At 41.6% G+C, this 27,759-nt stretch overlaps 1 protein-coding gene across 1 annotated transcript in view; it reads right to left on the reverse strand.

Annotated features, from left to right (window-relative positions):
- Positions 1–3,734: 3,734 nt before the first annotated feature.
- Positions 3,735–27,759, reverse strand: part of xylt1 (xylosyltransferase I) — a 75,213-nt gene continuing 51,188 nt past the window's right edge. The window contains exons 5-11 of the mRNA XM_062433190.1: positions 26,998–27,078; positions 25,212–25,428; positions 24,605–24,781; positions 20,207–20,472; positions 15,113–15,311; positions 8,339–8,672; positions 3,735–4,137 (exon numbers count right to left, since the gene is read on the reverse strand). Coding sequence (XP_062289174.1) covers positions 3,815–4,137; positions 8,339–8,672; positions 15,113–15,311; positions 20,207–20,472; positions 24,605–24,781; positions 25,212–25,428; positions 26,998–27,078 — 1,597 coding nt within the window. The 3' untranslated portion in view covers positions 3,735–3,814. The remainder of the gene's footprint in view (positions 4,138–8,338; positions 8,673–15,112; positions 15,312–20,206; positions 20,473–24,604; positions 24,782–25,211; positions 25,429–26,997; positions 27,079–27,759) is intronic.

The following is a 27,759-nucleotide window of genomic DNA, read 5'->3' on the forward strand; positions in this document are numbered from 1 at the left end:
ATTAATGTTAAACCAACTCTGAGAAGAGAAAAAGACAGGGGAATAGAAAATAAGAAGAAAATAACTCGGCTCAGTCTGTTTCACGTTAAAAACCCTGCGGCTGCTCAGCGTCTTGGACAGCGATGGCTTTTCCCCGGAGCTAACGGTGCAGCAGAGAGGCTTCTCTCCACTGCTGGATATATAACGTTAACATTAATAACACAGACGAGCACTACTCCTCACTCTCATTTTGTTATTGTCATACAGGCAGGAGACTGTAAAATGCTTTCAAATGAATGAATCCATTAGTTAATGCCAGTCAACTTTTGGCTGTGGACCATTTATCTTATCTAAGTTATGTTTCATAAATTCATCAGTATGCAAGTGCACTGATTAACAGTGGAGATAATAAACAGTTGCATTGACACTGAAATGCAACTGAAGGACCATTTTTTGGCCTTACTGAGCTTTTTGAGCAAGTTTCAGAAACAGCACTCCAAATAAATGCTAATGCTGCTCCATAACTGCTTGATGTGTACAACTTAAAAGGTGACGATATGACAGTCTTATGCTCACAATTTGTTTCTGCTGCCCCCAAGTGGCCAACAAAAAGACAACAACCAAAAAACAGTTGATGCAGATTTAAATTCCTTCAACTGATAAGAATTTATAAACATTTTCCTTCAATTAATATGATAAAATATCATTAATGTTTAATAATCCATAAAAGTGCATAAAACTATGCTGTATTGAATTATTACCCAGTTAAATAGACTCAGGCTATATTTGCTAAGCTAACTGCGTTTAATACATAACAGGAGATTAGTAGTGGCTGTATCACAGAGTCAGTGGAAGCTGTTTTTCCATAGAATTTTATTTCCAAAAAGCAGTCAGAGAAAAGTAAAACAAGCCAGTCAAGTACAACAAAACAAATCTCCCAAAGGGAAGAAAAAATAAAAGCTGATAAAGACAGAAGGCCTGATGATATATACAACAGCAGACATCTTTTTGGTGTTGCAGTACCAGTGAATCACTTGACAGACTCATGGTATTCTTCACATAAGGTCAAAACAAATAACAAAATAAGGATTTTTTTTTTTCCTTTAATGGACAGAGAAGGTTCTAAAAGTCAGCTAAGGCACACAGAGCCTCCCCGGGAAAAAAAAAAAAGAAAAAAAAAAGAAGAACAGGGGAAACGTCAGTTCAGAGAAATTTGTGCAACAGTTGCTCGACAATACATTCCAGCAAGAACAACAACAATCTGGCATGAGATTTTCTCTGAGAGGCAAATATGACAAAGTTGTTGTCACAGCTGTCCAAAACACTGAAACAGGTTATGTACTTTGATCAAGAAACACCATCAAGTCACTCTTTGTGCCCAGTTATTGACACTTCAAAAACTCTGAATAATTCAATATCATTTAACCACATTTGTATTTACATGTACAATACCTTTTAAACAATATTTCAATACAAAATACCTATGTACATTTTCTTCATTGTTAATCATTTTGTTACAAAATAGGACTTTCACATTGAGTTACATTTATTTAATTCACCTTTTTCCAAAACTGTCATTGAACTTACATAATAGCATGTTTGTGAAGTAATTGCTCTGAGCACGGTGGCACTAGAAGTCAAAAGATGGCGACAGAAGCCAACCACTGAGAAACAAATTGTCCTTTACAACCTAACCCCAGAAACAGTGTGGGTTTGAGAGGGAAGGAGTGGTAGCAATCAAAACAGACACATCCGACAGAGAGGCAAGGTGAACTTGACATTAATGAACAGTAATGTGTCTTAATTAGCTTTTGCAAAAACACTCACTTCGCTCCGTGTGGTGGCTAAACAATGTTGACAGTTGAACCGAAACAGTTGAAACCCTAATTGGCTTCGGACGAATTGATTTTAAAGTAAAACAAATAACTGACCGTACCTCATGCTCAGGATGTGTTGCGGTGCAGTACAGTGCTACCTTCAGTGTAATCAACTTGTTTCAAATGTCCAGAGATTGTCTTGATGGCAGAAAAGGTACTTCATCAAATGTAGATAGAGTTGAAAAGGTGCCATAGATCCGATCTAATAAATTAGGCATTTTGCAATCAAGACACAATATAATATTCAATATTGTACATTATTGTCACAGCATGAAGAGCACTACCACTCACTATCACTCTGAAACTGACAGGAACCATAAAAAACACCGAAAAGCACAGTTTGTCCTCCGATCCCAGACGCCGTCCGGTGTGTTCGATGTGAAGAATGTTTTTGTTCACCTTCTCTGTTTGTTGAGGTTGTTAGGTCGCTGACCTCTGACCCCACAGGTCAAGGTGGCTTTCTCTTGTGATGCACTTGGCAAACAGCCATGTAGGAAACCAAGACAAGAAGATCTATTCAGACAGGACAACACTGACTAACACACAGGTGCGGGCCATAAAAAGGTACAGTATAAGTTTGGGGTGTTGGCCTTTGTAAATAAAGGCGGCTTTCTTTACAAAAAAATATTTATCATGCTGCCAAGGCAGCGTCGCAGTTATTTAGTCACTGACTAAAAATATCAGTATTAATATAAACGTATAAATAAATAGCGACTCATGGACTCACCCCCTCTCATTCACACTATTTTGAGACTTTTTTTGTATAATTATGTACAACATAAAGTGTCATTCAAATGACTGGAAGAAAGTAAAAAAGATGACACTGAAAGCAAGGGTGAGAATTTTAAGGTCAGCTTGAAATAATTGTGTTTCAAGTTTGAGGCAGGTTGGTAAGAAAACTGAGACGGACAGAACAACACTTTCTTTGTCCGCTGCCTGTCACAACATCTGGGTTTTATTAAAGAAAACTACACTATGTGAATGTTAAATCTCAACATACTATTGTACAAAGACCACAGATGAAGGATTTCTAAATTTAGATCACTTAAGTGTCTATGTTAAATTTCTATTATGATCCAAATAGTTTTAATTATGCTGAGAAGGCCTCTGTATTTGCATTTCTCTTTTGATATATTTATGAGATGTGTCTGCAGCAGATGGTTAACCCCGCCACCAACAGTTCCACATCCAGATCAGGCACTGAACTGAAAGAAGTTGTGCTGCTGTTACTGATTATTGTACCGATTTAGTCACAGAACTATCAGAAACTCAGAGTTTTGAAGTAATTGGCTTTAACGAGGATTAAATATTTGCTGGAAATTCTTTTACAAACGCTGGGAAATTTGCTTTCACTGGCGCTGCATTCGAGTCGTATCAAAATAACCTTTTCCGTAGTTTGGGTGTATGTGAACACGCAGATATCACGTCACTTTGTTTATACTGACATAAACCTAAGGAGGCACATCAGTTAATTCAGTACCAGGCTGCCTCCTCATATATATATATATATCTTATAGCTAAGGCCTTTATGCAGCAGAACTTTATCTGCTACCAGTGTCGACAATACGCGCTCACATGACCGCCGTGCCCCGTGCAGGGCTTTAAAAGCTGACTTCATAATTCATTCAGCAGCAAAATAAATGTTCGAAATTGCAACGTTTGATCACAGTAAAACTCAGCCATGAGAAGGAAATAAATACACTGAGAAACTGAAAAAGCAAAGCCAGCATAATTCCCTAAAAGGAGGAACCCTGTGGGAGGATCTGAAAATCACACTCTTTGCTTTCTGTCCAGACTCCCTCACCAACCTCCCAAAAAAAATGGACTTTTTCTTTTGTTTTTCTTCCTTCCTCTTAGGCAGAACACTATCTCCTCCCCCACCTGCAACTTTAAATAAATAAAAATCAACAGTGAATCTCTCTGTGCCGTGGCCTCCTGTCCAGCTGGAAGCCTCGCTGCTACCTGATGCGCCCGTCTGCACGCGGAGGTCTCAGCTGGGATTTGGGGTCTGGGCTCAGGGAGCTCCATGGGTTCTTGGAGCAGGCCTGCATGACAGGGCAGGCGGTAAGGCCAACGGCGCAGACATCGGCCGCCTCCCACTGCTCGTGCACCAGGCTGTCTAGCCAATGCTCCAGCTCTGGGCCGGTCAGGGCAGCGTTCCTCTTAGCCTGCTCCACGAAGCTCAGGCTGACGGGGATGTTGAGCACCGGGTTGAGGCCGTGGAAACTCTGCTCCATGTAGCTGTTCTTCACCGGCCCGTTGTGGAACCTCAGAGTATCCTCTGAAGAAAAACACAACAGAGAGGAAGGACATAGATGATGAGTGGTCAGAAAGAGGAAAAGGATCAAAAGGCAAAAAGATAAAGGGGGAAAGGGAAAGGGAGAAAAAAAAAGAATGAAACATGGCTATTAAAATATCAAAGCAGGGAGCGTGATTTATCTATCATTATCTGAAAAGCTTAACCTGTTTGCTAATTTTCTTGGGTTGATTTTCATGATAGATCTCATTCTTTGATGTGATACGTCAAATCTCTACAATGCCGACTTTTCAGTCAGAAAATACTCAGACGTGCCCTCATTCTTTCTTCCCATGATGGTCAAGCCCTGCAGGAAGACAGAAAAATGTAGCCACAACTTCTCCTTAAAACGCCCTCTCCGCCCTGAGCTCCACTGAAGCTGTAAATTCCTCACTGGTCCTCTAACTGGGGCGCTAGCCATCCCTTCTAAGCGTGGCTGCGGAGCACAAACTCTCTCGCACCCAGATGTGAGCAGACATAGGCGCCTTTCATGCGCTGGTGACGAAAAGACGCAGTCAGACATGAGGTGCTCCACCAGGCGAAGAGATGTCTGACCCATGCCAGCTAGCCTGTGGTAGCCGTGAGTGTTATGAAGTCATGCATGTGTGTATAGTTTTGTGTTTGCATATAAATTTGCGTAGTTGTGGATGTGAATGTGTGTGTGTGTGTTTATGCATGCGTCTGCTGCTGCCAATGCGGGTGGAAGGCCACGTCATTAAGTTTTACTGGCACTGCCGGTAGGAGGGAAACCTGGTGCCAGACATAGCGGTAAATTATAGTCAGTGGATGGAACAGCTTAGACGAAAGCATGAATTACAACACACACACACACACACACACACACACACACACACACACACACACACACACACACACACACACACACACACACAGAACGATGCAAGTACATACATGATTATTACATAATGATACATATATGTATCCATACAATTAAATAATAATCATTATGAGTATTATTATAATTTGTGATCCTCACTGATTCTTTTAATATGAAGGCAACAACCAAATATAAGTTTTTAATGATTTTGATAAACTTCTGTTTGAAATCACAGCAGTAAAACGGGCCTGTATTTTTAAATATGATGAGTTAAGAGACATGAGTTGAGGTACTTGTACATAGTTGAATATTCCCTTTCTTTGCTGCTTTCTACTTGTACTTGACTACAACTCAGCAGGAATTATTTTACTTCACTACATTTATCAGACAGCTGGAGTTACTGGTTATCTTTCAGATGAACATATTAAAAACAAAACATATAATCATCTAAAACATGATCCACTGCTCTTAAGAACACAACTTCACAAAGTAGTCAAAATGAACTCCACTTCAAGCAAATAAACACTGTTAATGCACTTATTCAGTTTATTAATATAACATTCTGAGATGAGAAATTCTGCATAATGGTTTATTTTACTTTTGACACTTTAAATGGATTTAGCTGATAATCCCAAGTACATATTTAAAGGGAGTGCTTTCAGTTGCATTTTTTTTTTTACTTAATTAAGGGAGCTGAGTTCTCTGCCAGCAATAAATTCCACCTTCACGAAGGTCATAATGTTCAGGTTTTGCTGAAACTGTTTTAATATGTCGGCAGTAGTTTGTGGCGCCGTTGAATTTTATTGCTTTATAGTGAAAGCTTTTTTAAATAATTTGTCCACCCCGTTTATATCTGCAAATCACCAATAAATTAGCACCTCTCTGAAATAGTTTCAACAAAAACTGGTGGGATTTATTACAACCCTGGTGTATGAGTTGACCTAAACTGGCAGCTGAGGTTATCTGATACTACTCCACACCTCAATAGAAAGCTAGAACATTGTGTGCTGGAAACCAAAACATCTGTAAACCACTGCTGAATATTTTACCCACCGGAGTCCTGACTCCCGAAGCCGTATCTTTTTTGTGTGTTTTGTTTCTCCTCATCATCTACGGCTCAGCGAGATTATTAAAAACGCAGAAAGAAATGATTATGCTCAAGCTAGCGTCTCAACTCTCATGTGACTTTCGGAGCAAACTGGCTGCTTATGGATGAGAACAATGCGGTCTTGCCTCTTATCCATGCTGGCTGATTGATTTAATTGTGTCATTGTTTTTGGAGGGCTAAGTGCGCTGTTGTTTAACACTCTGTTTAGTATGTATGAGCAGCTCGCTGGGTTATTAGGGGTGACTTGATGACAAACAACCGGGTCTGTGGAGGCCCAGAGGCTTGATTAGAAAGGGCATCACTGCAAATACATGGCTCTGTGTTTGTGTGTGAGTGTGTGTTTGAGTGTGTGAGTGTGTGTGTGTGTGTGTGTGTGTGTGTGTGTGTGTGTGTGTGTGCATGCAGACATTTTAGATTCCTAAACTGGCAATCGTTGCTTCACATTAAGGGGAGAATTCACAGAGAATGGTTTTGCGGCCGCTGATAGCAACATGAATTGTGCATCAATTGCAACCGCTATTTGCCCTGTCTCGAGTTCCTGTTGCACTAATGATATGACGTCGTAATCATGCCCGTACATTTTGCAGCTCAGTGTAATTTGCCGTTGTTTTGCGTCTGAGTTCAGGCTTTTCTCTACATTTCAGCATGCAGCTTGGTCTATAATGAAAACTGCAGAGCTTGCAGCTTCTTTAATTGTGTCTTTAATTATGTAGAAATGCCCACACAGAGCTCTCCACAATCACAGACCAGCTTTCATGCATTTTGCTTCTTTTACTTCTCTAATATCTAACATCTATAACATAATCTACTGAAATGCCAAATGTCAGTATACAGCTGTTAATGTGATTCAGGGAGGAAATATGTAAGATTAATGTCTGAATCTTAAAATAATGTGGTTCAGGTGCCACTGAATGTATCCTGGATTTCACAGAAGCATCAGTACTTATGTTCTGTTTGTTGTCCACAGCTGGGTGTATGTCACAGCTGGCTGCAGCATCACACAGCAGCTGAAACAATAAGTGTGTCTTCAAACTGAGAAAGAGGCTGTGCACATTCACGCATGTGGCACAGCAGCAGTAACTTCAGAGAGAGGGAGGGAGAGAGACAGAGAGAGAGAGAGAGAGAGAGAGAGAGAGAGAGAGAGAGAGAGAGAGAGAGAGAGAGAGAGAGAGAGAGAGAGAGAGAGAGAGAAAAAAACTATCAACTCTCTGAAGGTGCTAATTTCCCTCTACTTGTGTATGGCTATTAGCACTGGTCATTGTGAGTTGGACTGTATTTTCAATGACCATCATTTGGATAGAAAGGGGCCAATTTGCGCCAAATGTATACATATTATCTAATTTACATACACGTAAATAACAAAGAAGCACTGAGATGCTGTTTACTTGGCAGCATTTGATTCCATTTCACCCTTTGCAGGTGCTTTGTGAAATATACGGCTTCTCTTTTTCTCATTTGAGCAGGTTTAGCGGCTGCAAACACTAGTTAGTGTCGCTCTGATCAATGACAAAATGTCAGAGTGTTGGCGTCAACTGAAAAGAAAACACTGAAAATGCAAACTCAATATAGAATTTGTCTCAGTCTATCAAACATAGCCACCTTTGTGTGTATTTAAGCTCTGTATTATCGTTCACCACATCTGTTAAATGAACTACTGATTTATAATTGATGAAGGTGCGCAGTTGGTATTTCAAAGCTAAAATGAGCCAAGAAGTCCATCATGGCTCACTAGTAACTACGCAGTGGCCTCGGCTCTGCAATAACCTACAACAAATACTTCCTCTGTGAGGCTTATAAGACTCAATTTGTGCTCAGACTGTTTTGAATTCATCTCTAAAGAATTTGTGAAGCCTTAGTTGTCGTGTTACAAGAACCACAAATTACAGCCACAAAAATGACCACAGAGCTGGACCAACTCCTCTGTGATACGGCGTCAACAAACAAGCTTCCCAAACACAGGATTTATTGCAGAGCTGTTGTGTTAGATTGCACTGTGCAGGTCTTATTTTACCTTTGTCGTGCGGGAAACCCACCAAATCTAACAAGTAACAACATAGGTACTTCTTTTCATGAATGTCTTTGTATCTATTGAGGAACGGCACAGCAGTGCAATCATTCTTGTTTGTGCAAATAACACAATCAATAGTTATTTTCTGTTATGCTAAAGCTGAAGCAAATGGCGAGTGATAGAGACTTGCCTCATGACAATCACAGAGGCAATTTGAACCTTTTTTCCTCACCTTGTCGTATGGGCTGGTGCTTATGAAAGGTCAAGGGGACGATAAGGAAGCGCATCTCAGCCACGGGGCTCCAGTGGTGCAGGATGCGGACGCTCCACACGCCGGGCCGCAGAGGCTGGTTGAGCGGCGGCCTGTAGTGGGTGTACTCGGCGCTGGCGTCTATTAGAATGTCGTAGGTGGCTGCGATTACGTTGGTGGGGTCGATCCACACGACCGTGACGGTGACGTTAGGCCCCTTAGTCCACTTCTGCATGCCTACCGTCTCCTCCATGGGGCCCATCAAGCCGCCAAAGTTTCGGAACAGGCGTTCTTTTGCATCCCACTCCGTACCGATCTGACGGAGGAGAGGGAGAAAAGAAACGAGTGAGTGACAGAATGGGGTAAGAAGACAGACAAGCACATGAGATGATGATATATAAATTCACTCCACTTGCTGTTTATGGTGTGCAGAGAACATAAATAAGTAACACGCACTGCGCATGCATCAACATTTGACCATACTATTAAGATAACCAATATCTGCACTGAATTATCATGGGAAATAATCTTCACCATGCATTTTTCATCAAACAGCACCACGCTCTAGCCCAGCCCTCCACACAGCCGTTATATAATGTTGTGTGCAGAAGCTGACAAGCCTGATTGTTTCGTCCTGCACATTTGAGTCTCTTTGTCCACGGTCGCTGGTATGTCTGAGTTTATCTTTAACAAGGAATATGAGAGGCAGGCTGAGGAAGGCGTATAACTAGAGCCCAACCATTATCCCCTTGGGGTGAAGATCAAATGCATCCCGTTTGCTCTCTGAACACATATCGTAGAGAGACAGAGAGAGAGGGAGTAAAAGAGGGAGAGAGCAAGACGGAAGGCAACCAGTACCCAGTGTGAACAGTATTTTGTCCTAAACAGAAACTACAACGGAGAAGAATACAACCTGACATCACAGGAAAAACTTCCAAACAGAGGAACACCCTGATTATATGCAGACACAGTGACCACAGCCTTTTGGCAGAAAAGGGGGAATTTAGGGAGGAAACCTCCATGAAAATGAGGTTTCAATGCCTCCAGAGACAGAGCTGCATTGTCTAAGAATGAGAGATAAATAAATGTTAATATAAAGATGTAACAGATAATATATAACAGAAGTAAAACATGCAGGATATTTGCTCATTTATGAGATATATAGTGCCTCTGGTTGCAGATCATGGAACTAGGTTCCAGCCTGCAACAATGAGCCAATTTAAGATCATAATGTCCTGTAAGCTTATATGATTACCATTTAGTATACGCATATGTGTTTGACTGAATCCATGTGTATTTATTATGTCCTTTGAACTTAAGATTGATTCTATCACTCTGCAAAGCTTCTTCAATTGGCATGACATAGAGAAAGAACAAAACACAAGAACATGCACGTAACAGCTAATTGCCTTTAATGCCTTCATTGTAGTCGACGCTGCAAGTGAAGGTGTGATGTGCACTGGATTGCTGATTGCAAAAACGTGTGGTATGCAAAATGAGAGACACGGAGTGATCGAGATTGATTGGGTAGACAGAATGATAGAGGGGGAGGCAACACGCACACACACGCACGCACGCACGCACGCACACACACGCACACACACACACACACACACACACACACACACACACACACACACACACACACACATACACACACTCATATACACATACGCATACGTTGACAGTGAAAGATGTCTGGGGTGTTGGCAGGAATGTGAGAGGGATGGCAGCTTCAGGAAGCGCTCATCCTTACAATGGTAGCTGATTAACACAGCCTCACCCTGCCGGACGATCAATGGCTGACTGGAACTGACTCTGTATTGCATCCTTTGAGAATTGAGATTGCCATGTACAGTATAAATAGAAGCAACTTGCACAAATGAGAAAGAGAGAGAGAAAGTGTGTGTGTGTCCGACCATCCGTAAAAGACGCCTCACTTTTATCTCCATTATTGGACTGACCTCTGCCATTTCTGACTCTTGGACCTTGGTTCTTTTCCCTTTATATTACTAATCAACTCTCTTGTCTGGGACCACTGTAGCTCATTACTTTATTCAAGGCCGACTCGCTGGCACACACTACATCCCCGATTGATTGGCAGCACTCTTGCTCTAAGCCTGTGAAAGAAATGAAGGGAGTATTGACAGAAGAATCTCATTGTAATCCACTGGGAAGGAGCCTGCAAACGTCTGACTAAAGTTGGGCGAGGGAGATTCCGACATTGTTCACATCCCCGGAGACTTGCCTCAGCTTCTTGCCCGTGGTTTAGTCAGCAACAAACATCGACTAAGGGCAGCATAAATTATGCACCACTGGTGCTGCAATCCAAGGTTCACTTTTTCGAAGTTCAGCCTGAACAGCCGGCGTAGGAGCAGCAGTTCCAGACCAGACGAGTGGGCAGCTTCCCTGCTTCAGTCCACCAACACACACACACACACACACACACACACACACACACACACACACACGGTACACACATACACCCACGCAGGTTAATAAGGTGCACATGCAACTTGTTGACCGGCTGGACCTTTCCTTGCTGGTGCCTCATGTCCAATCCTGGAAACTGCAGGGATACTGGGCAGTAAAAGGAATTCCTACCTAAAAGTATAAAATACATACCATGGTATATTGACCTGCTGTATATTTATGTAGTGAGGGAGTCTGGATCCAGCTGTCCTCATGCCCACACAAGTACATGGTATTGTTTCATTATGAGCTAACAAAAACCACATTGTTTCAAAGTTTGCTGGAATATTTTCAACACGTTCACAAAGTTTATTAGTTGAAATACTGCAACATGCCGTGTCTAAGCTATCGGTCCCTTGATGATAAAATTCGAGGTACATCTGCAGGTACTGAAGGAAGCCACCAGTAGCAAGAAATTCTTTCTTCCAGTATGAAAGTGGGTCAAACAGGGATTAACTTCTGGCCCATTTCAGCTTCAGCCTATGGCTTACGATGACCTCCACACTCAACCTGTCCCTCGGTGCTTCAACCCAATAAGCTTTGGCTTAAGACCAATACCCAATCAAGCCTTACGACCGCTCACCAAGTTGGAAGCTTATGACCTTCTTGTGCTTAGAAGAACATGCTTTTGTGGAACTAATGCTGATCTGGCAACCGCATCGTGACCTCTACCCCCCTTTTTTCTTTCAATTACTCGCTTTTTTCTGCTGTTTTGGCACGCTGTTTACTCACAGTTTACTCACACTTTCCACCCACTCGAAGCAATTATTCAAGATTTTCCATTCATAACTTTCAATTATTAACAAACAACATTTATTTCAGCAGATTTAACCCTCATTTATCCTCTGCTGTTGACAGCAGCAGCTCCCACTGTCTGACCTACGGTGCGAGCATCTGCTAATGGCTCGTACATTATACATTTTACTTTTATTACTCTTCTTCACATGTGCCTCATCATTCATCTCTATAACCCATATTGCTCAATTTCCTATCTGACTTAATAGAAAGCATAAAATGCTCCCATCTCATAATTTGTCTCTGTTCTATTTCCTCCTTATGACCCTTTCACCCTGCGAACCTTCTCTCCTTGCCGGCGCCTGCAGTCTGACACCTCTATTAAGTACGGCAGGTCAATTTGATCAGGCAGCAGCATAGACAGTCCCAGTCTACATCTGGCCCGGCTTAACACCACAGGGCATGAATGCCTCTCAGGGCTCCATTCGGAGGCTTATTAGTGGCACTTTTTGTGGGTGTAATCAAACACAGGTGTTCAAGGCAGCACCAGAGAACTCCCCTGGGGCTCCGTTTACACTAGTGAGAGACTATGGGTCAGATGAATGGATGCTTGCTAATAAAGATGCACTGTGGAGCGATGGATGAGGAAGGAAGGGTGGAGGGCATAGAACAGGGCATTTTGTGTTTAAAGGAAGAGACCATGTTTGAATGGAGTGAGCCTAGAGATGTGTAATACATCAAAACAACCGGTGATACCAATAAGATAACTTAGTCTGTCTGTGGTCTGCCACAGACTTGACATGTACCTAATTAGGAACAGTTGAAATAATCATAAGAACTGACAAAAAACTCATCTCAAGGTCCATTTACTAGTTGTTCTGGAGCTTTCGGTCGTATCACATGATCCTCATCAGCATCAATTTTTCTGACCATTTTAAGGACTTCTCCGTGTTGGATTAAGAGTTAAAATAGAAATGATTACGCTGATGTGCACTGCTACACTGATGCATTCAACTTCTTCTTCCTCTACTGCTGGCAGTAAGAGTAATTACAACACATGCAGTTATAATATATGCTGACCAGCTGGTCTCACCAAGCCAGTGGCTCCTCTCAGCTCCAAAAACATAGGAAATTACCAAAAACGCTTTATTTTGATAAACTGACTACGTATTGAAAATCTAAAAGCTTAATATTCTTGACTGAAAAAATATGAAATGACATATTAACAGTCCTACAGCAAAAACTACAATGGGATATCAGGTTGGGTAGAATTCCAAACGTAAAACTCATCAGTACTAGTGCGACAGTACAGGAATGTCATACCAGACACCAGGTTTAAAAACTCTCTATACTGTGAAATACAGAGAGATTTATCTGGCGGTGATAGGCTTGATCAGCACTGTGTGAACTTGTTTGGCAAAGAGGTACAGTGTAACGGATGTTCATTTATATGTAAAAGTCCCACTCTCCAGCTTTGAGTTGATTAAAGACACCCTCCATCAAGTTTCTAACCTTGTTAACATGCCCGTGTGGTGTATGATATGTCTCGTAGCATATGTGTGTTTGATATGCTAATAGACATGAAACATATCAGGAGCAGAATAAGTAGTCAATGCCATGGCTGAGCATTTCTGCTTTGAAACTGCAGTGTACCGACGACAGCCTCAAAAACACGGATTCAGTCAGGCGAGATTTCATATGTTACAAATCTAAGAAACCAATCACGTACACTTACTCACGTTAAGAGAAGAGTCCCTAACACTCTTTACACCATAACAAAGAGAGAAGCTGCTGCGCTGCTGCGTACTGACATGAATATGTTTGCATACTCATAGATACAGGAATTTTTAATGAGAAAGAAGGAGTAGATCATAGTCATTTAAAGGGTTTTAAAGTGGTAATTATACTTTTTTTGCAAAAAACCATATCAGACACATTATTGTTCCAAGCAGAGTATCCTTATACATCTTAATGTATGTATAGAGAGGATTTTTAAACATACTAGTTAACAGACAAATATTTGTATTGAATATTATAACATTATATTTTAGTCATATCTCAAACCTTTAAAGAAATAGTTTGACCTTTTAGATAATACCTCATTCACTTTCTTGCCCCCTGCTCCCTGTCTTTATGCTAAACTAGACTTACTAGCTGCAGGCAGTAACTTCATGTTTTCCAGACATACAAGAAAAGAAAGTGAAAAAGTGGCCTAATTATTCATTTCAGCTTCAAATTCAGGAGGTGTTTCTGTTATTTTGTCACCTCCTATACACCTTCCTCCACAACATACATGTGTATATACAGTACACTGAGGTAGAGTGAGGACTAAACCATCAGGCAAAGTCAGTCGTTCTACTGTATAAGATTTATCCATCACAGGGTAATATACCTCTCAATGTCAAGTCTGACTTGAGGTGAAATACTAATTTTAACTGTGCGGGCTGCAAGTAGTCCTACACTAAATCATGCTGTAAAAGGGCCTATAAAGGCAGCTGTGCAGCGGCGGTAGAGGAGTGAAAAGAAAGACATATCTGTCTTCCTTATGACAGGGAACACATTGTTAAACCAACCATATGGTTTATCTAGCAAACTCCTGCGTATAGCTTTTGTATAATAGGTCATATCTGCTAAGATGACAAAAAGCACAGTGCTACTGCTGCTACGGCCACGCTGTCTTATTTAAGCTCTTTCTCCTCTCGTTTTGAATGACGGATGGACAAACTGACTGACTGACAGCCGCTGCACAGTGCCAGACACTGAATGCTTTTTCAGGCTGCGCATCCAGATAAAAAGCCACAGCTCACATCGCTTCTCTGTCACTCACAGTTTCATAGGCTAGGGCTTAGTGAGAGGGAGCTGCGTGGCAACTGGGTGTCTGGCTGCCTCTGAGTTCACGCTGAGACCGCTGGAAAAGGTTAAACAGACTTGAGCTGTGTTCAGGTGTGTGTGGTCCACGGGCGCAAACAAATTTATTCACTAATTTGATGACATTTCCAACGCTTGGACAAAGCAGCGCAGAGAAAAAGGTCAATTTACATTCACTCAGTTAATTTTGTAAAAAAAAGTCTAGTGCGGCTGTCGCATCGCAGACGAGCTGCTGTATCCTAAACAGGCATTGTGGTAAACAGAAACACAGATTAACATAACAAGACAATCAAGGGAAGCATTCCAGTGTGAAGGTGAGAAGACGTTCTATTAGGAAACAACAAATAAGCAGCACATGAAGCACTCATCCCTATAAACTTGGATGAATTCAATCAATTTACATTTTACAAGGCCATTACAGGCAGTGGTTTAATTGTGTGGAGATCCGCTGCTATGAGTCTTGGCAAGGTCGCCATAGCAATGAATATAAGGTCACCATGGCAATGAGCTGTATATCTCACCTCTAATTATATACTGAAGAGCTGTGTTTTTCCTATGTGGTGCTTAGGCCTTTAATGGAACTCATTTCCTGACACTGGCAACGGCTGACTGATTTGTTTTTTCAAGCCAAATAAGTGACTTCACTGTAAGTGAAAAATAAACGGCAATATGCTGACTCACCTCTGCAAACAGCAACCTGCTGAATGTGCTGGCCGGAGGAGAGGTCAGCTTGAAGTTCTTCTTGGGTACCACCCAGGTCTCCATGGTCTCCAGCTTGCTTGTGGCCAGATTGGTGGCGTGATGCTTGACCAGGTAGCCCTGGAACTGGTCTGCCTGGAAGTAAAGATGCACTGACACCGGGTGGCCCATGGGAAAATACCTGGCAGAGCATTTAGAAAGAGAGAGAGAGAGCATTCATTAACACACCTGATACCTGTGCTGACCTATGTGCTGTGCTGCTTTTAAGGGGCCAACACTGTAAGAGGAAAGAAATATCTAGAATCATCTGGATAATTTCTGGAAGGGACCGGCCTTCGACATGCTAATGTAGCCGGATGCTAATGCGTGCTCGCAGTTAAGGTCTCTTGGGAGCCATGTGCTCTGCAATTGCGGCACGATGGACATTAATTCAATGACCTTTAACAGGAAAACGATTGTTAAAAAGACATGTGTCGACCATGCTGATGATTCCCTTTCCTAGCTTGATGGTTGCCATGCCAATGCTTGGGTATTTGGGGGAGTTTTAGCTGTTTTTATTCTTGTACATGTGTATTACACTAGATCAAAGAAAAGTAATGGACGTGTGAGCAGCTCATTAAAACCCAAGTACCTCTGAGAGCCCCTAAGTAAGTAAATCACCAACTTCTCCTATCGTAATTATTGTTTTTGATATGTGCTGCTTGCTTGAACATGTGCTCTGGTTCTTTAGTGGGACGGTTAAAGACGACATGTGACAGTAGAGACCGCAGCAGTCAGTGAGCTACAGAAAATTACAGAATAGTCATGGGCTGTATTGGCAGCGGATTCAGATTAGTCAGAGCTCTGAACACACACACCCACATGCACTCACACACGCACGCACACACAATCTAACTAGACACATCACAAGTCAGTGGAACAAAGTTGAACTGGGTCACTCAGTCAGCCAGAGCCGAATGAGGGTCTTGCCCCTCTGATTAGTCTGTTGTTTGTTTGTGTGTCTCTTCATACGTGGCAGAGGGCCGGCCCTCGGGGCAGTCAGCCCGAGTGACTTCTGGAAAAACAAAAAAGGGGCCAGGGTGGGCACTGCTGGGAAACACTCTGCAGCTGCTCTCTGCACTCCTTCTCGCCCAGAATTTCTCATCCTTCATCTCTTCTGCGTCCTTAAACTCGTCTTTATTCCTCCTCTTTTACATGTGCAAGATTAACACAAACACACACACCCGCAAGCACACACAAACCCACACACCCGCACGCACGCACACACACACACACACACACACACACACACACACACACACACACACACACACACACACACACACACACACACACACACACAAACACACACACACAAACACACTCCCTCTCTCCCTCTCCCTGCTCCCCTGTGCCCATGGCCTCATCAGTATTCCACAAAAGGACCAGGAGTCAACCCGTCCCGGTAAATGCTACCCTGACAAGCAGAACAGCAAATATTTACACCCACAAGGATAGCAGTGTGCACTCCTTTTCCACTGTCTATTTTCCTTTCTTTCTCCTCTCCTCTATTTTCCCATTTGTTTTTTTCCTCCTCTTTGCTCTTCTTCTCTCCTCTTTTCTCCTTCCTTCTCCCCGCTTTCTGCCCGCGTCCCTCGGCCCTCGTTCCCTCTTGTCCCGTCTTTCCCAAAAGAGATGTGGCTGCCAGTGTGAGAGACAGTGAGAAGGGGCCGGGGCGTAGCCTTGCACAGAAGCTCCATTCAAGGGCTGCTAAAAGAGCCAAATCCCTCTCCCTGGCCTTTGCCTCTCTCTTTCGCTCCAGTCTCTCACTGCGGCTGCCACATCCATCTGTTGGTAGCACATCTGAATTCTACATGCATGCGAGATATGTGACCATTCACACACCATATGTGGCAGTACTTGAGACGTCAGACCAAGGACTTGAATTCAACTCAAGTTGTTAAAATGAGGAAAAGGATTTAGACTCATCTGCGTAATTTAGACTCTCAATCATAAACTTGATTGGTTTTTATTCTTTGGCTTGATCTGTGAAATTGCGATCAATAAAATGTGAATACAATGGTGCCGGGGCACGCCTGTGTGTAGCCACGCCACACACATTGTGTATTTCATCATTGGGCCTATAAAACCGGTGTGGGTGAATTAAGAAAATCACAAGGCACATTTAAGTTTTTATTTCTCCTTTCTGTTCAGCATAATGTGAGAAACGCTTCACTGCAGCTGTGTGACTCATTGTGGCTCACATTATTTATGTGCGACTTTCTGATTTGGTGTCTGTACATCACACCAAGAATTATGAGAAATGGTGTATTATTCATGGCTTCCACCCTGTAATGCTGCAGTGATCAATTTATGATGGAACACATCATACTCCAGGCAGGACTAGTGTGTCTGTCTGACACTGTCTGAGTTTTATTATTATGTCCTACTAGGCCTTGGAAAACGTAGATTACAACATTATGATGTCATGCATATGTTGGGTCAGCTCTTCACTGTGGAAATATTGTATATGTTGCAACTATTTAGCATTTTTTAAGCTGTATCATTTACTGAAAACAGTCTGTTAGTCAGTAGAGGCAGGTGCCATATTGTCAAATATTGGAGTATTGTAGATATACTGATATAAATAAATGTTATGATACAGTATGGGTCAAAAATGTGGATTCACTGGTTTCATCTTAAGAATCTGACCATAAATTGTAATGAAAGTTTTGTTGCATTTCTATCCCTCGTTTCTTGTCATCTCTCTACTTCTCTCTCTAATAAAGGCTTAAAATGCCAATCACTTTAACAATCTTTGCTTTTGGTTAGCATTTATGTGAAAACCCCCCCCCCAAAACATCGACATCAGCCTCAAATGTCCGATATCAGTCGTTCATATTATCCACATAGTCTGCTGTGCTATCATTGCATAAACCTGTGCACACACCATCCCTCCTTTGTTCAACTAGTACAAGTTCAAATAAAATGTGTTCAACACAGTTGGATTTGAACGGCTTTGAAATAAAATGATGCAATCCACTACAGGTGCAAGTATTGACCTCACAAATTCATCTTGACTTTCAGTTTGTGTTTGAGGAGTGGAGAGTCGTCCCAAAAGGCTTCAAACAACTCACAAACTTTAAGTTACACTTCGATCTGTGTGTATATAAAAAATATTAGGATTTGGCATTAAATACACATCTACACACAAAAACGACATATATACCTGAACAACTGCAAAAATGTGATTACTCCCATAGTAAGTTAAATGCCTGCATTATCACTCAGACACATATATAAACATAAACAAGCACACAATTCACTGTACATACACACAGACACACACACACTTAAAGTAGTTCTTTCTGTCTCCTTGCTTCCTGACCTTCAGCCTCCGAGCTATCTAAGACTGCTTTTATATATACAGCATCAGTCAAGAGTTTTCTCATTCGAGTGAATGTGAAAATGTGTCCAAACTTTCGACTGGTACTTTGCATGTTAAGTGTTGAGATCTGCTTGTTTGCCCCCAAGGAGAAGCTTTTTCTCACAAGCTCATTTCCTGGCAATGAGAGAGATTTGGAGACCCCCACCTCTCTCTATAACACACACACATACACACACACATTTACACATACACACATACATGAGTGTCTCCACCTTCTCCTCGGTGTGCTTTTGCTCTCCCTTTAAACAGATGCAGGGCATGAGCAGAAACAGCTGTAGGCGTTTTGGGGTTTGACAGATGGAAACACGCTTCCTTTCTGTACTCTGCTTTACCCGCAGGACTTCACGGAACACCCACAATGCAGCAGTGGAGGGAGCACTGGATCTGGATGCCCTGCCAGGCTGGAGCAAACCTGCTTACGAGGAGCAAACCATCTCAGCTGGTGTGGCGCGTTCCAGTTTTATGTTGCCTCCTAGACTTACTTTGCAACAGCGAGCGAGACTCCTCTCAAAGATGCTATCAGCTGGTTTTACCTGATGATTTTTTTTAAACTCTCCTGAGTCGAACAAGATAGATTGTCATCCTGGAAAACAACCAACAGGAACTACAGCAGATCAGATCACACTGTGTCTCCACATACAGGTGAAACTGTTTTCCCTCCACGCTGTGTTCCATTTAGTTTCTTTTAAACCGTCTCATTTGCACTTCAACGTTTGCTGCAGTCATTGAGATGAACATAAAGGTGTCATACTGATATTTGTGTTTGATTATCTTTTTGTTTTTCGAGGTAGGGTGCTTTTTATGAGGCGCGCGGGGCTTTCACACACACACACACACACACACACACACACACACACACACACACACACACACACACACACACACACACACACACACACACACACAAATTAGTCATTTACACCTCCAGATTTCTGTTTTGAATCCAATCTATTTATTTCTTTCTTTATCAGCATATTTGATTACCACTGTTTTTTAATCACTTTCATTCTGGGTTTCGCCGCTGTGCAGATGAACTAAAGGAAAAGCTCCTCTAAATCTAAAAACGCTCCTGTACCAGATGCAGCTGGGAACATGTGCTGCTGAACCTGCGCAGAAGCACACAAAGCTGAAATGTTCCGTCTGGCTATTAAATATGAAAGCACAGTGTGGTTTTCCCCTTTTCATTTTGACCACATACAGTGTTAACAGCACTGTGGAATTCATACATTTCTACCAATAATACACTAGCTTAAAGGGAAGGCTTTCAATACTATGACCTATATAGCCTCATTCTCTCAAGGCTAAACAGAAACACTGTCATATCATATTACAAAATGAATAGCATTACCCAGCGTTCCAAGCTGGTGATTGGGACTACCTATTATGTTTCCATGTTGTGTGATCCCAGACGCAGGCGTCGCATTGTTGGAAATACAAAAGCTTTTTATCTATGTTGTGGTTTCTCATGCTAACGTGGGTGTGGCTCCAGTAATAACCGCCTGAACTGCACCTGTGGATGTAGCTGCAGGTGTGTGGTGTTGCAGCGATGTTAATGATGTGTATGTGTGTGTTTGAAGATAAAGCGCAGAACAAACATATGAGAAGTATTTGCATAGGTGAATGTCTGTGCCTTTGTTTATAAAACTAACCTGCAGCTGTGATCTTTTGGGTTTCCCTGCAGCGAGGCGGCAGCCCTGGCCAAGCCCAGCCGCGAGAAGGAGTGGTAGTACGTGAGCTGTGTGTCCGACAGACTGGCCACGCCATCTGGCTCGTCGTACATGTTCTCCCAGTACGAGTTTAGGGCCGGCGTCCCCTGGGGGAATGGTCCAAACAGGTAGGTGTCCAGCTGGTTCACTATTTCCTGGTTCACGCTGGCTTCAAACTTCCTGGCAAAGAAGGTGGGCCGCACTGTTTGCTGCAGAGGCAGAGAGAGGAGGGGGGGGTAAGGAGGGAAATTAGGGTGGGTGGGTGGGTGGGTGGGTGGATGGGGGACAGCAAAGCAGGGACGGATGAGATAAAGAAAAGAGAAAAAAAGGCGAAGATTAAGAAATGGTGGTGTGCCAGAATGGCAGGGGAACAAATGTGATGAGTGTGTGTGTGTGTGTGTGTGTGTGTGTGTGTGTGTGTGTGTGTGTGTGTGTGTGTGTGTGTAGGTGATGTGTGGGATGAGAAATGAAAGAAGAAGGTAGAGGAGAGGAGCTAAGTCTTTTCCATATGGATTTGTGAATTAATATATACATTTAATCAAAATGACTCTCTTTCATTCATCTGCAGGACAAAAATGGTGTATAAGTATTAGGTTTAGTTTCCTCTTTGTCAGTGGTTTCTAACCTAGGGGTCAGGAACCTCAATAGGGGTAGAAAGATAAATTTGAGGGGTCAGCGGGTAATAAAGAGGAGAAAATATTTCTCTTTCACAATTTAATGCTTTTCTTTTTCAGAGGTTCTTCTATCATTTGTGTTTTGTTTTTTTTCCTGAACAACTTTTTGAATCTTTGGTTGAACTGGTCAAACTGGTGATCAGAAGTCCCAAGCAGACATTGCTTCCTTTTAAGGCATTATAAGATTAAAAGGTTGAACTTACACTCTGTTCGGTTCCTATGAGTCAACTCTCCACATTTCCAGTCCAATGTTTGAATTATCAACCATCTTATATCCCCCTTCTAATTACTCCTGCAGGCAGGATGTAGGAAAAACATACTGAACATTTTCTGAACTTTGAGGGGAAAAAAAACAACAACTGGGGACTTAGTCAGACTTTGCTGATTACAATCTCATATGCAGAGCAGAGTGTCAAATGAACTTGGGAAAACTTGGGAATATAACAAATGAGAGGTCTTGAGTAAGAAGTTAATCACATTACCATGCGACTTTTGATGAGAGGATTTTAGGTGCATCGCTGGAGATACAAGACACTTCAGGCATCTGTGTGTCAGACAGCCTCATTACAGGAATTACAGTCAGTGTTGCCCAAAGGTACTTGACTAAGAAAGGTGATAATATGGCTAAAGATATCTTTGGAGGCACAGAATGACACCTCACAAGCATCTACATGTAAGTGGATACAGTAGCTGTATGATCTGTCTGTGCTTTTCCTCTTCTGTATTCATTCATCATCTCTTTTCTCAACAGTTCTTTGTATTTGTCGCTCTGTCTGGCCTCCTCCTTTCCGCCCATGTCTTTCTCACCCTCTCTGTCCCTGCCACACTGCTGATGCTTGTGTAGTTGAAGGTGCATCATGAAATCTGCCGCCTCCGCAGCTTGGCGTACACACAAAGACATCTTTTCAGCCCCAGACACAAAACTATTTACCGATAGTTACCTAGCACCGAACACCTTGGTGCTAGACCTAATCAATCTGTGGCACATTTTTGTGAGTTCAGCTTTTTCTCATGCTTTTCCGACTGTGGGATATCAAATGAGAGGAGGGAGTTTTTAGTGTTTACACATGTCCAGATGTTGTGCGTTCTGACATGCCCTTGGTGCAGTTATCTGAAAGCACCAACCAGTGACAGCCTATCTTTCCAAAAGGCTTTCTCATTCTGAAACACATTACTAAACAATGATGCACAAAGACAAAAGGCACACCGCCACTCTCTTGTCTCCAGAATATCTTCTCCCCTGGTGAGGACACTTCAAAAATCACCATGTGGGAAACTTTAAAGTTGTACCTTGAATTATTCTTCTCATTTGCAAACCAAATGGCAGACTACTTTCCTTGTCTGTATCTTCCCTCCCTGCTTAGGTTCAAAGGGAAATTCTGGTTGTACGCTCAATGGGATATTAAGTCCCATTAATACCGGGGCCTGGCTGGCTTCTGGAAAGGCTGCTTTGTTCCCAGGGTTGGACTTCGCTGATACCAGGGTGCCAACCAGACCCAGCAGCAGTGCCAAGGACCTGTGGTAATGTGCTGGCACTGAACTGCCAGAGACTGAGGCGAGACAGACGGCAGTCGGTTCTGGCGAAAGGGAAAGTGAGGTCGGCATGACGCCTTTGACTGGTATGTGAAGGACAGGAGAGACGAAGTGAGTCACAGCACTGAAAGGATATGACTTAAAGTGATGTTTAACTGTGGTGGAAGGTTTTGACTTTGTACTGAGACTTTTCTATTTAGCAGCACATTTAAAGTCTAACTGCTATACCAACTTTCTCTGGAGTGCTTGGGTCACTGCCACTCATTCACTTTCATTTTGAGAAGCTAACGAACCCTCTTCTCCCTGTCAAACACACGGCAAAGGACCTAATGACTATTATTTTACCCTGTCAGGGTCATACGAGACATGATTTTGCACATATTGATCGTGAAAGCTGTGGGAACAGACTGGATGCTGAGGTTGAGAGGACACACCTTGAGGGCAAAGAATTAAGAGATTGACTGCTGCTAATTTCCCACAACACACTGATGTGTATGTGTGTGACTTTTCATTTTGTATGTTTGTAGGTGTGTTGGCCATTCTCATATGGACATTTTCTTGAAGAGACAGCCTTTTATTTAAACGTTAAAAAAGGTTATGCCCGAGGCTCATACTCATCAAACTGTTGAGTGATATTTTTTTCCAACACAATAAACCAGAGACTTAAGAATAAAACCTGTTCAACATATTTCTTTGGCCTTAAAAATGATTTTAAACTGAAGCAAGCTGCAGGATTAATCATAAGAGGAGCCTTTTAGAGTCTAGTTAGCTGTGTGATACAGAGACAGACGAAAACACATATCTTCTGAGACATGTTTTGGAATGACTGCACAACACAGCATTGGTCTTTGTGAATAACCTTATCTGAAACAATATGAGTAATTTGGAATCAGGGCCCTTTTAGCTCATCAGTTACAGATGCTGCTTTCTTGTAAGCTGTTATCTTCAGATGCATTTACATATTTGTACCTGTGTGTGCAAACTGTTTCTGTATAATTTGCCCTAAAACTGTGACATTATATTTATATTTATCATTTTCTATCTTGGATTCTTAATCTTTACATTTTCCTAATACACATTTATTATGCTAGTCTTTTAAGACAGTCTTAGGAGCACATATTGTTTGTGTATGTAACAAATAAACCCTTCCTAGTACCCTGCGGCGTTTCATGCAAATGACATGAATAAAGTAAACATTGATTTTGTTTTCAATCTTTTTGTGTGCTTGTTTTTTGTTTGTAGTTGCCTCTAGATTCTTATTATTTCTCTGATGTACCTCGTCTAGCAGCAGCACACCTCCCTCAGTGCTCAACTTAAGCTTTCTCCTTGTTTCCATTTTGTCTCCTATAATTTCATCTCTTCCTTTATGTATGGAAGCCTTGAGGCGACTAAATGATAAACTTGAAAATTAAAATGTAATTCCACAATAGCATTAGAATTTCCCACATGTTATCTGAGTAAAAATGAAAGTGAAAATGCAACAAGCCAATTTGCATTTTCATGGAAAAAGCTGTTTGCTATTATTTTTCAAAGTCTTACCCTGCTACACAGTGGACACTATTCAATGTTTAATTCAAATTTGAAAATTAAAAATGCAATATAACCAATGTAACCTCATTTTCCATGTATGCAAGAAATATGAGTCACAATTAAAATTAAAATGCAGTTTTCTAACAATTTGAAAATGAAAACAACATTTCACATTTCATTTTCATAGACAATATTCAAATGGAATGAGGAAAACAGCACTGCTAAGTTTACATTGTCTTTTTAATACAGTCCCCTATAGGCTTCCATACTTATGGTTGAAGGACATTTGTTAATGTCATGTGCTAATAGCTGCTGGAGATATTAAAAGAAATCACACAAAGTGTAAGAAATTCTTTACGAGAATGAACAATGGGATAAAAGCTTGTAAAATCCTTGTGACTATGACCTCTGATTGGTTATTCCTCTCTGAACATACATGTTATTAATCATGTGATCACTTAAATCCATAGAAGGAAGCAGCTTGCTAAATGAGTTTTTCCTCTTGACTTTGCTTATTAGAGCATTTCAATGTGTAAGTTTTACAGTCCTGACCTACTAGCACCACTATCTATTTCTGCATGTTGACGTCACGTGTTATTATTACCTGGAAACGGTGGAAATCTGCAGGCTTGAAATCATTTGGGGAGCATCCACACCAGTCAACGATGTGCTTGTACTGGCACTTACAGCCCAGTTTACGGTTCCAGTTGGTGATGCGCAGGTTGTTATCCACCATGCTCTCACAGTGGGCACTGTTCTCCAGCACTGTGTGGAAGAACGACTGGGAATTGAGAAACAGAAACCGAAATGGATAGGGAGCGAGAGAGAAAGAGAGGGAGAGTGGGGGGAGTAGAGACGGAGAGACGAAATTAGAAAATTGTATACCTTTTTTTTTCTAACACCGTCCAATTCACCAGAGGAAATAGAGTAGCAGCGGAGAATGAAGATTCACAGTAGCTTATGATAAACATCCAATTTCCCCTCAGAGATCATTCAATTCTCATCCAATCCTTGTATACGGTTGGAAAGTCAGGCTTTACATCTTCCCTTCACTTTATGATTTTATGTCTGCCTCCTGAGTTCTTCTTTTCTTACACAGTGATGAAAAGAGAACAGTCTATACTATTTCTATAAGCGATGCAGTGTGAGTATAAAGCAGTGTTTACTGTCAGTCAAAGGTTAGGCAACGCTTGAATGTGTGTGTGTGTTACCTCAGCAGGCAGCAGAGTGTAGGCGTAGAAGCGTTTCATGTTGGTGACCAAATTGTCCTTGGAGTTGATGACATATTCCACGAACATACGGTTAAGAAGGAACCAGTCGGACCCGCCGTCCACAGAGATGCCCTCTGGGATTTTGCGATCGCCCAGCCTCCACATGTGGGTGTCGCACTCAAAGAACAGACGGTCCAGGCCTTGCTTTCGGATAAACCTGGTAAACACACACACACACACACACAGAGGTATGGTCATATCACTGACTAATGACTGCATTTAGATAAACAAAACAGTCAGGGTTCATTTTTTCAGTTTATTGAGAATTCTTTAAAAAAAAAAACCCAGACACACACACACACACACACACACACACACACATAATCATACAAAAATCCAGGTGGAAATCTTCACAAAATACCATTTACATAAACACAAGCACTCTGCGGTTCGTGTTTTCATACTTTGAGGGACTCTTGTGCATAATCAGCAGCTCATTTGAATTTTTTTCCCTTTACTTTCTCTAAACAGAAGATTTTCCAAGCTGTGTTTGTACCAGGAGGACCTTGTTTACAGTAAATTCCAGTGAACATTGTCTTCCTGTAGTAGAAAACACACATTTTGAGTGCGTGTAATACAATCTGGGTAAAAATGTGTTACGACACAACCCAAACTGATTTGCCAAAATGAAAATTGCTAAAGAATTGAAAAGATGAGTTAATAAAAACCAGAATACACAACTCTGGTAGATTTAGAGAAAACAGATTGAACAGCTCATTTAATCAAATGAAAACAGATGAATCGTTCGGAACGATATTGGTTATTAGTTTGACGTTTTAAAAAGTTATCATTCCTAACACTGTTCTCCTTTGCATGGCGGCATAATGATCTTCTATCCTTTGCCTTTAGAAGACTTGACAATTGTGTTGTTCGCACTTTTCACTACACACATCTATCAGCGGGAGGAAGAGTGACACCCTGCATACATAATGGATGGTGTTACTCCTGTGAATGTATCGAGTGTTAGAAGCAGGGAGTCAAGTTCAGGTCAAGCAGGTCAGACTGTTCCCTCTGTTCTCAGAGCACTGACAAAGACTGTTGACGTTTTGACCTTGTGGCTCACGCGCGTGCACGCACAAACACATACTTAGATGACATTTTAGAAATATAATTGTGCATTTTTTTATGACTCGTGTGAGTTAAAGGGCCCAATTATTTCAATACATCTCAGCTATTTTAAATATTTGTACATATTAGTGGATGTAGAAGATGAATATTATTGTTAAAACTGAATTAAATTTGGAACTAAACAAATTTGCTCTTATAAAACAGAACTGAATATAATACTGTGGCTGCAAATACAAAAAGGTACTACTGAGTCATGCTGAGTCATGCACCCATGCAGGGAGATTTTTTTATCTTGCGTGGTGTTTTTTTCTTGTGTTTTTGGATATTTTTGCTCAGTGTCAGGTGATGACTGGTTTGCAACCGGGGCGTGATGGGACAGAAAACACTGGGCGGCGGCAGCAAAGACGGGTGTTCTGGCAGCGACCTCACTAGTTCACCCCACCGAGAAGGTTAATTAATGAAGCAACAGATGGGAGCTAATTATATTATGATTCAGTTGACCACACCGAGCTGGCTGCTGTGTGTGTGTGTGTGTGTGTGTGTGTGTTTGTGAGCTAGAGAGAGAAACAGAGAGAGCTAGCCAGAGAGTGAGAGTCAGGGTAAGGTGTTGTGTGTGTGTGTGAGAGATTAAAATGAAGTTTAAACATTTGCATCTCACCTGGCGTTGTCCCTGCCATGGGACTTGATGAAGTTCATGTCTCTGTATTTGGACAGGAAGGCCACCAGCTGGTTATTGGTCCTGAAATGGAGGAAGATGACTTACTTTTAACAGGAAAACATATGGTGAGTCTTAACTAGAAGTGGAACATTGTTTCTGCGGGACATGCTATAAGTGCAATGTGAGCTTTGCAGTAGAACTATCAACTGTTAACAGATGCTCTAATAAAAAAACCCTGAAGGCCTTGAAAACGTTTTTCCTTAATCCTACATTAACACACACTTTTCTCCTGAAGCTAAATGGTTTTGGTTTAGTTCAAATGAGGCATTTTCTTTATTTTGTGTTTGTGAAGTGAATGAGAAAAAGGTTCAGGTGGAAAATGGTTTTGGGTATCATGATTTAGCAAAAATGTCAATAAACAATTAACGACATCTGCGGAGGTCACTGTCAAGCAAAGGTAATCAAACCTCAGCTTCTTAGCTTCATCAGGACTTGAGTTTTTGAGTGTTACATTTTTAATGAAAAATAACTAATGATCTTTCCAAACGTTCAACTTTTTCTTATTTAGTCATGAATATTCAAAGATCCCCTCCAGACATGTTTTAAGTGAAATATGAATTTGTGCCAGATATAGTTTTCTCACAACAAAGTTTTAATTAACTGATTAGAAATTCTTTAAATTAAATTTACTCTTTCTTCCTTATTGAAACATGCAAATTCTATGAATATGCATATTTGACAGTGATTGGCTTCATGCCTGTT

Source organism: Scomber scombrus, chromosome 2, assembly GCF_963691925.1.
Source record: "Scomber scombrus chromosome 2, fScoSco1.1, whole genome shotgun sequence".
Classification (NCBI taxonomy): Eukaryota; Metazoa; Chordata; class Actinopteri; order Scombriformes; family Scombridae; genus Scomber; species Scomber scombrus.